At 36.6% G+C, this 14,329-nt stretch overlaps 1 protein-coding gene across 1 annotated transcript in view; it reads left to right on the top strand.

Moving 5' to 3' along the window:
- Nucleotides 1-14,329, top strand: part of CSMD1 (CUB and Sushi multiple domains 1) — a gene marked incomplete at its 3' end in the record, with an annotated part of 1,679,169 nt that overhangs the window by 1,457,359 nt on the left and 207,481 nt on the right. The window contains exons 34-35 of the mRNA XM_079726547.1: nucleotides 3,058-3,249; nucleotides 8,343-8,481. Coding sequence (XP_079582673.1) covers nucleotides 3,058-3,249; nucleotides 8,343-8,481 — 331 coding nt within the window. The remainder of the gene's footprint in view (nucleotides 1-3,057; nucleotides 3,250-8,342; nucleotides 8,482-14,329) is intronic.

The following is a 14,329-nucleotide window of genomic DNA, read 5'->3' as shown; positions in this document are numbered from 1 at the left end:
AGGATCCAACCGATGTATTTCCCACTGCATTGTTTAAAATGGTTTTGTCTTCCCCTAAAGTCGTCTTATTGTTTTTGTATTTTTAATCCAATCTAGATTACCCTAAGAACTTTTTATTTTTATTTTATAACTTTTTAATGGCATGCTCTATTATTATTATTACAGATATGCCAAATGAAAATTTGCTTTAGAAGTAGAAACTTCTTTCAAAACTGAATTAAAGCTCATACCATTAAAGGACATATAAACCTTAGTACAAGCCTGTGTTTTATATTCTGATATTCTGTGGATCTTTGTTTGGAAGGGTTTGAAAAATTTGTTGAGAAAAACATGCTGTATGATAACATACATTTAACTTTTTGGATTAAACTTTTTTTTTTTTAGTTTCTTTACTGTAGGGCTTCTCTGAGCGTTTAATCCCTGATGTACAGCAGGGATCTACAAGAGGAAGCTAGAGTATACAGTATTTGCCCATCTTGTTTGACCAAACACCTTTAATAACCTATAGAAAAGTGTTCTACAGAACACTTATTTTTGCAAGCCTCATATGTCTGTTGAAATTCTTATTCATGTACAAAATCTGTGCATTTTGTTGCCTGGGTGATGGCCATGATGGGCTATGATTCTGGTGATTGAATACTGTAATTGCTGTTCTATATTATAAAAATTTGTGGCTTATGGGTGTGACACTTCTGAGTTTCTAACTAGAAGCTTTGTGTCCTTGGGTCCATTCTGCATTCTACTGCTGTCCTGGTCTTCTTTTGGGAAAATTTGCTTGCTTTCCACCCTGCATTCTAATCTTTGCAGCTGATGGGAGGAGAGTGGAAACTAAAAGGATCTTCCTCAGTGACTCTGATATGGCATTTCCTGCTCTCTTCCCATTGAAAAAACTACACGGAAGCCCAAATGCTTCCTTTCTTTTTGATATCTACTGAGAATTCTGCTTCCAAGTAAAATTCCCCTGCTCAGAACACTAATAATAATAATAATAACAACGATGACAGGTCTGATAAGCCAGCCATCATGCTATGGGATTAAGACAGAACTGAAATGTCTGCAGTGTCCAGTATTACAGTAAAGTATGTTCTCTGAAAACACATCCACTGAAAATATGTCAAAGGTGTTGGATACAATTATTTTTAGCCTTTTAAAATGTATCACTGAAACTGCAAGAATATGAGGAATCCTGAGAGTCACCAAAATAATGTGCAGAAATGCAGAAATGTCATGAAGTTCAGAAGTTGGCTTTGCCCTGGGAGCATCTGTCAGTTGGTCCCTGGTGACACTGAGCTTCCATTTTGAGAGTCTGTGGGCTGAAAGAATAGGAAATAAGGTTTAAGATCTTTCCAATATTAGAAATGTAATTGGAGACCCTCATATACTGCTAGAGCTCCAAAGGGGGGAGGTCCTACTCTCACTATAAGGGAGAATAGATAGATGGTAGAGATAGATAGATAATAGATAGATATAGATAGATAGATAGATAATAGATAGGTGATAGATAGATAATAGATGATAGATAATAGACAATAGATGATAAAGAGATAATAGATAGATGATAGATAATAGATAGGAGAGAGACAGACAAATATGGATATAGATATAGGTATAGAAACAGACACAGATAGATAACTCATAACCACAGGCAGGTTTCAAACTAGCTTATAGATAAATTCATGTCATTTCCGTGGTCCAAAATGCCTCAACAGAGATTTTTTTTTTAAAGAGGTAGAAGGCTTCTCATGTTCCAGGCACATGGTAAAGTCAAATGAGAATCTCCTCTGGATAAACACACCTTCAAAAGAATTATTGCAAGTGAAGTTCCAAAAACAGAAATGCAAATTCAAAACTCAGAGGCACCTTAGATTACATGAGATATTGGAATTATTATCAGATCAGACTGTAAGAGTTTAAAAAATAAAAGAGAATAAAAATATGAGTAGGGAACAATATACTGTATAAATGACCAAAGATATTTGAACAAAATGCTAACAGAAAAGCACAATGAAAGTTTAAAACTCAACAACATGATAAAATAATAAATTTGATGCAGATGGAGAGAAGATTGTGATAGGAAGATAGTCTAAAAAATTACCCAGAAGATGGAACAAAGATAAAAAAATGATTTAAAAATGAAAAGTTGAGACACTGAAGATAGAGACATTTGTCAAATTTTAATTCATAAGAGAGGAACAGAGACAATAGGAGAGAACTGATATTTGACAAGATAGTGGCTTAATCCTCAGATTCAAAACTTCAAATGATTCCAAGCAGGGTTAATAAAAGGAGGTTCATACATAGACATAATATTGCAAGACTTTTATTTCCTTAGAAATAAAGAAAATTCATACATAGACATCATATTGTGAAATGTTAGGACATCAAAGACAAAAAGATGATCTTAAAGTAGTTTCAGACTGTGAGATTAAGTAGGAAAACCGGAAGGCAGAAGCAGTGGGATAATTTCTTAACAGAATTTAGGGGAAAGTAAGGACAACAACAGCTATCCTAAACTATAAACTCGGTAAAAATATTCTTTAGGATTAAAGGAGAATTAAAAATATCTTTAAAGAACTAAAGGTGTTTTTGGACAAAACAGTTTAAGAGAGTTTAGTTCATCTTAGCTGGTTGTGAAGTGGGAAGGCGCTGACCAAAGGGAATTTATCCTATGTTGTTTTCCTCAAGGTTCCTTGAGATTGGTATTCTTAAATTATTTAAATTGTGGCATGTATTTTCATTAAAATGTTGTCAATGAGACGATCAAAGGGCAATGTGTGTGTATGTGCATAGTATGATACAGAAATCCTTAATATATTCCGTAATTCGTTGAATTTTCATGAAGATTTTGCTAGAATCTGTTCAAAGGAAGCATAATCAAGATGCATGCTATTGAATGTCTTCTTGAAAGAAACAAAAGCTTCTTTTCTTACGTTCATATGTGGACAAGTGATTCATTAACGCGGATCAAGAGCGCTTCAGCCCACAAGGGCTCTACGTCTATAAGAGTGCTGGGATCGTGTTTCTAGTCATTGATGTGATGTTGTCCCTTGTTTCTAGCATCCATCGCGTCCACCTGCAACGACCCAGGTATACCTCAAAATGGCACCCGCTATGGGGACAGCAGAGAGCCGGGAGATACCATCACTTTCCAGTGTGACCCTGGGTACCAGCTCCAAGGACAAGCTAAAATCACTTGTGTTCAGCTGAATAACCGATTCTTTTGGCAACCAGACCCTCCTACATGCATAGGTATTGTGCAACAGAAAATAGAAATTTTATATTTGGGAAGGAATGCATGTTATCATTAAAATTGCTCTGTGAATGTATTATTCTTCAGAAGTATTTCTCAAGAGTTTCTTACATGCCCTCTGGTTCCCCAAGATTATATTGAAATTTTATTACAAACCTTTAAACTTTATTTTATTAGGTGAGGTAAAGGAAGTAGTTTACTTAATGTATGGTAATTGACATTTATCTAACATTTCCTATCCTTAAGAAATCTCGTAAAAATATGGATCAATCAAATTACTGTAATTTAAAATTCTGTGTGGCTGAAAATTCATAACTCTACCATTGTCGTTCTCATTTTTAATATAGAAACGTGCCCTTAAGCAAAACCTACTCAATAAAAAGGTGTGTTCTCTTTTTTAGAAGATTTTTCTGTAATAGCAGGACATTTTTAATAGAATCCCCAAAACTAGAAATTACACTGTTTATGTCAATATAAAGATAAAAGGAGAGACTTCTTTCTAAAATTTACCAGAATTTTATAATTTGACCTTATTAAAGAGAAAACAATTCGCGTGCAGACTTTAGTTGAATACCAATATCCAAGATAGTCTATCACAAATATAGTTTTAGGACAAGACATATTTATATATAAAATAGTAATTACATGTAGATTATCCCTTCAGTCAATTAAATATTTTACCATAAATACCTCTGTATGATATCCCATCTTAATTTTTAAAGGAAACTCAATTTTAATGAACTGTCACAGTATAATTTGTACTTCCTTATAATCTGTTTGAAAAATTAAATTAATCTGCAAAGAGAGGAAGTGATAATGAAGTGATATGCACATAGTTAATGGGTCATTTTGCATCAGGTGACCTTGAGGGAATTTTGTGATTTAAGATGATTTTTATTGTCATAAGGGATTCTCAGTGGTCCTGTGTAGCTATAATATGCAACTCTTAACTTATTACAGAGTGCTTGCAGGATTCTGAAGACAGATGAGAATTGATAACTCTTCTTATTAGCATGTTCAGCCCTGTCAGAGAGCTACCCTGTTTATGCAATGTTCTGTGCTGCACGTACATTTCGTGACTTTTGTGAGCACAGTCACATTTTACCTCAAGCTGAATCATCAGGAGATGTGCCAGATTTCTACGTGTTCCTTTTTTAAAGTGGAGTAATTACCTATAAATGCAACCATCATTTTAAACCATTCTTCTATTTTTAAATCAGGAGAGGCACTTTTTTTTTCCAATTTGCATGAATTTAAGCTTATGGAGGAGTACATTAAAAAGCAATACAACTACCAGTCAATCTCTTGAAGGTAATTTCTTGGTTGACATTCATATAAACCATTCATTGTAAAATTTGACCACCTTTCCAAATAATCTATAATTTTTTTGGGTCATCTCTTAGTTACCTAATTTTAATCAGCGACTAGATAAACCAGTTCTCAACAATGAAAATAGGTAACACTTTATCTGTCTTGAATATCAGCTCCAAAAATAAGCCAAGATCACTCCCAGGCCACTGAATATCAGTTCTGTGGGCAACAGAACCACCCACATACAGGTATCACATAACACAAACGTGGAAAATACATATTTGGGAATAAGTGAACAATATCTTTTTATCACATTGTAAACATATTTTGCCCCAGCAATGAGATTATGCCTCTGTACGATACTCATCCCTTAGAGCATGGTCATGTATTAGCACTCATCTACATTCTGTTCTGCTGATACGGACTTTTTTTTGTTTTTTTCTCTTTTCTTATTAAACATAATATGTTTTTGCAGAAGTTTTATAAGCTACAGTTAAGAAAAAAGAGGAAAAAAGCACTGTCACCTTTTTACCTGAAGGCTACTATTATTAGCATAAACATGCATAAGTAAGCTTCATAATTATTTTATGTATATATAATCTATTTTTTAAATGTTTTTAAATGATAGCACCCTGAATGATTATTTTGTAAATTACACTTTTTACTTACTGGTACACAATGAATATCTTTTGTGTTATTATGTATTTTTTACTAATTAAGTTTTATGCCTGCACAGTCTTTTCTGTTTGGATCAGTATTGACCAATATTGATTCCACTAATCCCTCCTCAATGTAGGGTTAGGTGTTTCAGCCTTTTCCCTTTCACGAAAATTGCTGACATGAACACTTGTTGCAAAACACATCCATGATTATTTATGAATGACATATTTCTACAAACGTAGGTATTTCTAGAGTTTTCAAAACTTTTTCAGAAAGGTTGCATCAATTTACGTCACCGTCAGCATGATTGTTTATTTTCCCCGACTCAGAAAAGGCACTTTATGTGATACTTCTTAATCTTATAAAATGGGCAGGAAGTGAAGATTCCTTGGAGTTTTAATTGGCATTTTATATTAAAAATGAGGATGAACTGTTTTTAATTTTGTATTCATAGTGACCACTTGAATTTGCTCTTTCCTGTTGACTGGCTAATTTCTTTTTTCCGTTTTATTCTTAGTGTATTTTTTCCTCCTATTTGCTGTTCTTTCCCATTCTCTCCCTTTTATAAAATCTCTTAACCACTCACCTGTTTATATGTTACTCATATTCTCACCAGCTTGTCATTTGCTGCTAATCTGCCCTGTGATTTGCTGCTAATCTGCCTTGTGATTTGCTTGGATGCCTCACTTCTTTCACTTCACAAAGGACTCCAGCGATGGAGGCACCTCCTTCTGGAACTGAGTCTTAAAAGACCAATTCTCTGGACCAGAAGACACTCAGTACTTTCTGATTCTGAGTAAAGTGTCCCTTGAACATCTCCACAGTTTCAGTTTTCTCATATAGCCCACAATACCTTTTGTCCAAGTTCAAATTCTAAAGAACTCTGCAAAGCAAAAATGCATTCCAAGGTTACAAAACCTTATTTGGTGCCACACTCCTGCCCTGATCTACAGGGTGATGATTTCGTGGCTATTTATCCCACTTAACGGTGTGAACATTGAAGTGTTCTGGTGTGGAAATAGTAATGTGTCTAGTTAAACAGTGCCACTGCAAACCTTAGTGGATGAACGTGCTACCGTGTATGTCAGGAGGGTCCACCCTAAGGGTTTCGAATAAGGAACTGTGGATTGATATGAGTTTGTGGATTTTAACTCTATGTCCATTCCCTCTGGAGAATTTCTAGAGTGTCTGAATTGCATTTTGTACTAAATGTAATCCTATCCAAAACATTTTGCAAGCTTTCTAATGAAAACCTGATGAAGCTAAAATGAAGAATTCCCCACCAAAGAGAGAACAAACCCAGCAAGACGGTCCTCCTTAATTCCACTTTAAGCCTTTAAATAACCTCATTTGAAAATGCCACCTGGGACCAGTATGAATAAGACAGGATCTGCCCTTTGTTTCTTTTCAATTAATATTTGAGTCTCATCTCTGAACTCTTCCTGCTGGTGGTACCCTTGTACCCGGTGCCCTGAATCTGTCATGTTTCTTCTTTTAAAACCTGAGTGGAGTAGCATAACCTGAGGCCCTCAGGTACCTCTTTCCCCACCTCAGCACCACCTCTACTGCTTGTCCAGGCTTCTCATACTCCAGGCTGTCAGCATCTGTGCGGTTCCGGGGGAGGCCACGTCCTGTGAGAGCCGCTTAGCTGATTGTCTCCACATCATTTATTAAAATAAAACTGCGTACTATGGAAAATGTGGTTTTAATCATTTTGAAGAAAGTTATATCGTATTGCTCTTGAGAGTATATCTGTAAGAATTTATTATAAATATGTCCTGTGATATTACTCAGAGTTTGCCTTAGATGAGACAGAAGTTATAACAAAGAGTCTTGGGATTTGTTATATTTTTTCTTATGGAAAGTTAAGTTTTCAGGAATGTTAAGTGAGTATTTAAAGACACATCCATATCAGAAAATTATAAAGTGTAATCTTCATCTTATTTTCAAAAAAGTCCTTGTGTATGTGTGTGGAAAATATCAGCAATTAGCATATTTCCTTCTCTACTTATTTTTTTCCCTGAATATATACATGATCAATGAAGTGAAATAAGTATACAGTTTAGAGGGAACAGTATAATTTAATCAGGGTGATTTTTTAAGAACAACTTGGAGACAATTCACAATATTTGATATGAAGAACCTTAAACCTAGCGTATTAATGTGAATTTTGCATTGTTTTAGTACCTTCCACAGCATGGAAGCTTTAACAGAAACGTTATCTACTAAATAAAGCAATCCTAAACATTTTCAGGTTCAAGAATGAAGACTGTCTTGCCTGTTAACAGTAAACTACACAATCGTTGCCTTAACTAATACAAATGTAAACACATGTAATTAAAAGTTAATGACTGCAGAAACAAACTAAATTTATTACTATCATCTGAAGTGCTTCTTCCTGATAGTAACATTCTAAGTAGTGTGATGAAATAATATTTTTAGGGGTGTAAGTTCCTGCTCAGCCTCCTCTTGGTCATCTATCCCCAGATATCACCGAAACTTTACCTGTTAGCTTTGTTATTTTGAAATGTGGGGAAGATATCCGAGCCCTATGTATAGCAGAGGACTGTAAGAAATGTACAAAATAACACGTATTAATTTATTCAGCAAATAGTTCCTGCATACTTATTATGATCAAAAACTGTGCTAGGCTTAGAGTTATAAGAGTGAACAGAAGATGGATCATCATTATGCCACTGGAAGCAAACTTCTTAGAATAAGTAAGCAATGACTTTGTAAACCATAAGAAATGACCAAAGAATTGACACAACCATAAAATGATATTCATGGGGATTTTTTTTTTCCTGTGCAGGTTTGTTTACATATATTGATAGTGTGGAGGATTCAGGTAATCTGTTCAGTTTAACTGGGTAAAGTTTAAAATTATAGGAAGTAAATTTCATTTGTCAGCATTGAAAATCCTCCTTAAAAATAGAGTGGAATATTATATAAAATTTGGTAACAATCACATAAAAACATGTACAGACCTTCTGGGTCTTAAAATTTCCTCTGGGTAGTTGTTTAATAACCCAGTACACAGTGTCTTCGATGAACCCTGTGCCATCTCCTTTCACACTGACCAGCACCCTTCTCTCCCCTGAACCTTCCTCTCCTGTGACAGCGGCATGTGGTGGGAATCTGACCGGCCCGGCTGGCGTCATCCTGTCCCCCAACTACCCGCAGCCCTATCCTCCCGGGAAAGAGTGTGACTGGAGAATAAAGGTGAACCCAGACTTTGTCATCGCCTTGATATTCAAAAGGTACCGTCTCTTATGGAATACCACCTTTAAGTAGGACTTACATATTTTTTTTTACATCTTTATTGGAGTATAATTACTTTACAATGGTGTGTTAGTTTCTGCTTTATAACAAATTGAATCCATTATACATATACATATGTCCCCATATGTCTTCCCTCTTGCGTCTCCCTCCCTCCCACCCTCCCTATCCCACCCCTCTAGGTGGTCACAAAGCACTGAGCTGATCTCCCTGTGCTACGCAGCTGCTTCCCACTAGCTATCTATTTTATATTTGGTAGTGTATATATGTCCATGCCACTCTCTCACTTTGTCCCAGCTTACCCTTCCCCCCCGCCCCCGTATCCACAAGTCCATTCTCTAGTAGGTCTGTGTCTTTATTCCCATCTTGCCCCTAGGTTCTTCATGACCATTTATTTTTTTAAGATTCCATATATATGTGTTAACATATGGTATTTGTTTTTCTCTTTCTGACTTACTTCACTCTATATGACAGACTCTAGGTCCATCCACCTCACTACAAATAACTCAATTTCATTTCTCTTTATGGCTGAATAATATTCCATTGTATATATGTGCTACATCTTCTTTATCCATTCATCTGTTGATGGACACTTAGGTTGCTTCCACATCCTGGCTATGGTTAATAGAGCTGCAATGAACATTTTGGTACATGACTCTTTAAATTATGATTTTCTCAGGGTATATGCCCAGTAGTGGGATTGCTGGATCGTATGGTAGTTCTATTTTTAATTTTTAAAGGAACCTCCATACTGTTCTCCATAGTGGCTGTATCAATTTACATTCCCACCAACAGTGCAAGAGGGTTCCCTTTTCTCCACACCCTCTCCAGCATTTATTGTTTGTAGATTTTTGATGATGGCCATTCTGACCGGTGTGAGATGATATCTCATTGTAGTTTCGATTTGCATTTCTCTAATGATTAATGATGTTGAGCGTTCTTTCATGTGTTTGTTGGCAATCTGTATATCTTCTTTGGAGAAATGTCTATTTAGGTCTTCCGCCCATTTTTGGATTGGGTTGTTTGTTTCTTTGATATTGAGCTGCATGAGCTGCTTGTAAATTTTGGAGATTAATCCTTTGTCAATTGCTTCCTTTGCAAATATTTTCTCCCATTCTGAGGGTCGTCTTTTCGTCATATATTTTCCTTTGCTGTGCAAAAGCTTTTAAGTTTCATTAGGTCCCATTTGTTTATCTTTGTTTTTATTTCCATTTCTCTAGGAGGTGGGTCAAAAAGGATCTTGCTGTGATTTATGTCATAGAGTGTTCTGCCTATGTTTTCCTCTAAGAGTTTGATAGTGTCTGGCCTTACATTTAGGTCTTTAATCCATTTTGAGTTTATTTTTGTGTATGGTGTTAGGGAGTGTTCTAATTTCATTCTTTTACATGTAGCTGTCCAGTTTTCCCAGCACCACTTATTGAAGAGGCTGTCCTTTCTCCATTGTATATTCTTGCCTCCTTTATCAAAGATAAGGTGACCATATGTGTGTGGGTTTATCTTTGGGCTTTCTATCCTGTTCCATTGATCTATCTTTCTGTTTTTGTGCTAGTACCATACTGTCTTGATTACTATAGCTTTGTAATATAGTCTGAAGTCAGGGAGCCTGATTCCTCCATCTCCATTTTTCATTCTCAAGATTGCTTTGGCTATTTGGGGTCTTTAGTGTTTCCATACAGATTGTGAAATTTTTTGTTCTTGTTCTGTGAAAAGTGCCAGTCGTACTTTGATAGGGATTACATTGAATCTGTAGATTGCTTTGGGTAGTAGAGTCATTTTCACAGTGTTGATTCTTCCAATCCAAGAACATGGTATATCTCTCCATCTCTTTGTATCATCTTAATTTCTTTCATCAGTGTCTTATAATTTTCTGCATACAGGTCTTTTGTCTCCTTAGGTAGGTTTATTCCTAGATATTTTATTCTTTTTGTTGCAATGGTAAATGGGAGTGTTTTCTTAATTTCACTTTCAGATTTTTCATCATTAGTGTATAAGAGTGCAAGAGATTTCTGTGCTTTAACTTTGTATCCTGCAACTTTACCAAATTCATTGATTAGCTCTAGTAGTTTTCTGGTAGCATCTTCAGGATTCTCTATGTATAGTATCATGTCATCTGCAAACAGTGACAGTTTTACTTCTTCTTTTCCGATTTGGATTCCTTTTATTTCTTTTTCTTCTCTGACTGCTGTGGCTAAAACTTCCAAAACTATGTTAAATAATAGTGGTGAGAGTGGGCAACCTTACCTTGTTCCTGATCTTAGTGGAAATGGTTTCAGTTTTTCACCATTGAGGACGATGTTGGCTGTGGGTTTGTCATATATGGCCTTTATTACATTGAGATAAGTTCCCTCTATGCCTACTTTTTGGAGGGTTTTTGTCATAAATGGGTGTTGAATTTTGTCGAAAGCTTTCTCTGCATCTGTTGAGATGATCATATGGTTTTTCTCCTTCAATGTGTTAATATGGTTTATCACATTGGTTGATTTGTATATATTGAAGAATCCTTGCATTCCTGGGATAAACCCCACTTGATCATGGCGTATGATCCTTTTAATGTGCTGTTGGATTTTGTTTGCTAGTATTTTGTTGAGGATTTTTGCATCTATGTTTATCAGTGATATTGGCCTGTAGTTTTCTTTCTTTGTGACATCTTTGTCTGGTTTTGGTATCAGGGTGATGGTGGCCTCGTAGAATGAGGAAGAGTTTGAGAAGGATAGGTGTTAGCTCTTCTCTAACTGTTTGCTAGAATTCGCCTGTGAAGCTCCTCTGGACTTATTTATTTATTTATTTTTGGCTGCGTTGGGTCTTTGTTGCTGCGCGTGGGCTTTCTCTAGTTGCAGCGAGCGCAGGCTACTCTTCGTTGCGGTGCACAGCCTTCTCATTGCGGTGGCTTCTCTTGTTGCAGAGCATGGGCTCTAGGCACATGGGCTCAGTAGTTGTGGCTCGTGGGCTCTAGGTACACGGGCTCAGTTGTTGTGGCGCACGGGCTTAGTTGTTCCACGACATGTGGGATCTTCCCGGACCAGGGCTCGAACCTGTGTCCCCTGCACTGGCAGGCGGATTCTTTACCACTGCACCACGAGGGAAGTCCCTAATATGACTTTTAATGTCATACCTAAAGATTTCTTCATTTATCCCTTCAGAGGTCTTCAGTTTTACATCTAGCAAAGCCTGAGGTCTTGTGTCTAACAGGTACTACATCAAGCTGCATGACAAAAATGGAAATAGATTATTTTGGTTTTCAGCATTCTATTTGCATTAGGATACACATGATGTGGCAAGAATTGCTTTTAAATACTATCTTGCACACAGTGTGTTCCACATGAGATGGCTTAATTTACAGAATTTTCAAAGAATAGTGATAAAGTGATATAGATATACTTAGTATAATTTCTCATTGATGTCTAATATTTCTCTTAATGCATGAGCGCTAATTCATTTCCATAGTACATCCTGTCTGACATTCCCAAAGGTAGTATTGTTATTATCATTAAGATAGTCAAGACTTGGTAGAACTCTGAAAACAAAAGTTCCTCAAATTTCATTACTGTAAAGTCTGATTTAATAAACATTAGTTCTTTAAAAAAAATGCTAACTTCTTTCTGCTACACTAAATGATGAAAGTTCAAATCATAATATAATATGATTATATTATAAATATAAATTCCATAGAACTCCACATTATAAATATATGCTATAAATAATTGAATTTTTCTAAATCCCATGATCTTTTCCAAATTCACATTTTGATTTTTGAACTAAATGAAGTGGTTTTTTAAAAGAGAAGTGGTTCTATATACTGTCCTGTTGGTCTCTTAGCTCCCCAAGGCAAAGTGGTCTGATTAGATTTATTTATCTGTCAGTTGAACAAGTTTCTTTTCTTGAGATGTTTGCATCAATATTTCAGGCCTGGTTTTGCTTATCTTCCTTCACTTTCTCCTCCTGATGAGATATGAGTCAGTATAATTTTAAACCTCTGTGATTCTGAATTTTAAGTAGTTTAATAAGCCATCATTTCCTGAATTTACTCAAGCTGCTATAAATTTACCAAATGATGAATACCTTATTATGCCACTCAGCTATTATACAAAAGCTGTGAACGTTTTCTGGTTATATTTTTGAATATCTTTATGGGTTTTGTTAATGCTAAATTCTAGTAGCGCCTTCCTTAAAACCAGGAGACACCTCTGCTACCAGGAGATTAAAAGTAAATTAACAATTAAAAGCCTTTTAGAGAACACAGAGCCTTTTTGTAGGAGTTTCCTACCTTCCCTTGGGTCACGGTGACTCATTATCAAGGTCCCCAAAGTGCAATTCATAATAATATATAATATATAAGGCAGTTTTACACAAGAAGTTTTCTCACTTAATTTTGTGCACTTCCCTGGAAGAAGGTTGACCTAGAAAATCTTCAAGTTTTCTTCCAACTCTAAGAGTTTGGAATCATTAGCTGACCCGGTGTCACAGAAAATCACATACCTGTGACAGGTTCTAAGGAATGGACAACTTGTGTGTGCTCAGGTGGTAGTTTTCCTGGGACCTAAGCTCCTAGATCTACTTAGTAGAAATTAGGAGGAAGCCAGAAGTACCAGATGGGAACAAGGATGCTCAAGGACCCAGTCAAAGAAGCTGGTATTGATACAGGCTTCCCAGGATGCACTGTTTCAAGAGTGTGACTGCAGTCAGGTGTGGAGAGGGGAGGGGAGCCCGGCATTACTAACAAGGAAGGCAAAGAATGACATGACCTGGAGCACATATGAGCTTCAAGGCTCACCCTGGTACTCGGGGGGTCTTCGGAGAGGAGTGTTTTATCACAGGCTTCTATAGACTGTGGGGCTGATACGACTCACACATTGGAACTCAAATTAAATGTGGTTTAAAAGCATGGCCAGACTTTGGCCTATTATTGGGGCTTGTAGATCTGTGCATCTGGTAAAGGTAGAAATAAGACAGGGTTTAACCAAAGGAACTGTCATTAATTGTAAATATCACTTCAGACTTCTATGTGTGTGTGACAGCACATCCAAAAGGAGAGGGTAGTTAGAATATGTTTGTTTGTGCCTGATCGTACTTCCATGTTCAAAAATAATCTATCGTAATAATTAGTTATGCCAATTATCAGGGGTACAGCATGACCAGAGTCTAATAACATCCTTGCAAACTATTCCAAATAAAATTGTTATTCCAACCAAATTCTGTTTGGTTGATGCAGTTCCTCTTGGCCTCTTTACTCACTCTTTAGTCACTCCAGTCTTTTACTTTTTCTTCATTTCCGACTTCAGGGAACTTCTCAGATAAACAGACTCTGAAACCTCTGACAAATTCCTTGAATAGATGTGTTCAGGACCTCACATGGGAGCGAGGGCACCTTGACAGGAAATGGGACGGCGTGATGCAGGTCCAGGTGTCATGCTAATGTCGGGTCCTTGGTGGTCCCCCGTGCTACATCCTTCAGAATGCAGTGGGCAGCTTCTGGAAAGACCTTGGGTTCACGTTTTATCCCTTGAATATCCAGATAAACTAAAGCCACTTAAACAACAGCACATGTTCGTGATTATAAAACCTGACTCTTTCCATCCCTGTATACAAATATGCTGTCAAGGGAAAGGAAAGCGAGTGGAAGCCGCATGGATCGGTCCACGTTGAAGACCCCAAAGGCCCTGATTTAGAGATGAAGGGACAGAGGAGGGCAAGTCAGAGTGGGTTCCATCACTACCTCTGTCTAGTGTTTGTTTATTCGGATCCCACTGAGGTCTTGGACATGTAAACGAAGTCCAGTCTGTCACTTGAGAGGAGGTGTATTTTTAAAGTTCCCAGACGATCACCATCCTT

Source organism: Hyperoodon ampullatus (genome assembly GCF_949752795.1).
Source record: "Hyperoodon ampullatus genome assembly, chromosome: 20".
NCBI classification, from domain to species: Eukaryota; Metazoa; Chordata; class Mammalia; order Artiodactyla; family Ziphiidae; genus Hyperoodon; species Hyperoodon ampullatus.
Note: the sequence above shows the minus strand (reverse complement) of the source record. Positions and strands in the feature narration are given on the sequence as shown.